The sequence below is a fragment of the Gavialis gangeticus genome, unplaced genomic scaffold (genome assembly GCF_001723915.1).
Source record: "Gavialis gangeticus isolate Ggan-Ray unplaced genomic scaffold, GavGan_comp1, whole genome shotgun sequence".
Taxonomy (NCBI): Eukaryota; Metazoa; Chordata; order Crocodylia; family Gavialidae; genus Gavialis; species Gavialis gangeticus.
In genome coordinates this window covers 13,024,279-13,024,853 of record NW_017729018.1, presented here as the reverse complement: position 1 = coordinate 13,024,853, position 575 = coordinate 13,024,279, and the positions used below count along the sequence as shown (strand labels likewise).

The 575-nt window shown below is 71.1% G+C and overlaps 1 protein-coding gene across 1 annotated transcript in view; it reads left to right on the top strand.

Annotated features, from left to right (window-relative positions):
* The first annotated feature begins 117 nt into the window (after positions 1-117).
* Positions 118-575, top strand: part of LOC109294713 (CTD small phosphatase-like protein 2) — a 2,647-nt gene continuing 2,189 nt past the window's right edge. The window contains exon 1 of the mRNA XM_019513164.1: positions 118-171. Within this exon, the coding sequence (XP_019368709.1) occupies positions 118-171 (54 nt within the window). The remainder of the gene's footprint in view (positions 172-575) is intronic.

Sequence of the window (575 nt, the reverse complement as noted above, 5' to 3'; positions counted from 1 at the left end):
GGGGCTGGCCGAGGCGCAGGTGCGCGGCATTGGGCTGATTGCAGGAGCCGGCGGCCCTGCCTTGAAATGCACCTGGCTCCGCGGGCCCAGCCGGCCGGCTCCTCTCGCTTCCTCGCAATGCTCAGCTGCTTGCGTGAGCGCCTGCTGCCTCTCCCCAGGTGCCTAGAGGAGGTGGGTTGCCCGGGCTGGGGGGAGGGGTGGCAGGAGGCTTGTTGCCCTGTCTGGGGAGGGGGTGAAGCTCTTGCTGTGTCCTGGGACCCTCCCCCCCCTCCCACAGGTGCCAGAGGCTGCCCCGGGGGCAGGACAGTGGGGAGCAAGACTCCGCTGCTTTGGCCTGGATCGGTGGCTGCAGCACTGTAGTGCGGTGCTGGGCACTGCCCTGGATATGCCAGCGGGCGGGGGATGGATGTGCATGCAGTAGGGCGACGTGCCCCTTCCCAAGCCCGGGCAGCTGCAGTGCGGCTGCCCTCCCGCAGCCAGAGCCGGGGCTCTCCCTTCTGCCCAGGGCACGGGGGCGACCCCTCTGCGGGCCTGGGCGGCTTCCCAGGTGCTGGCTGGCTGGGAGCACTCCTGGC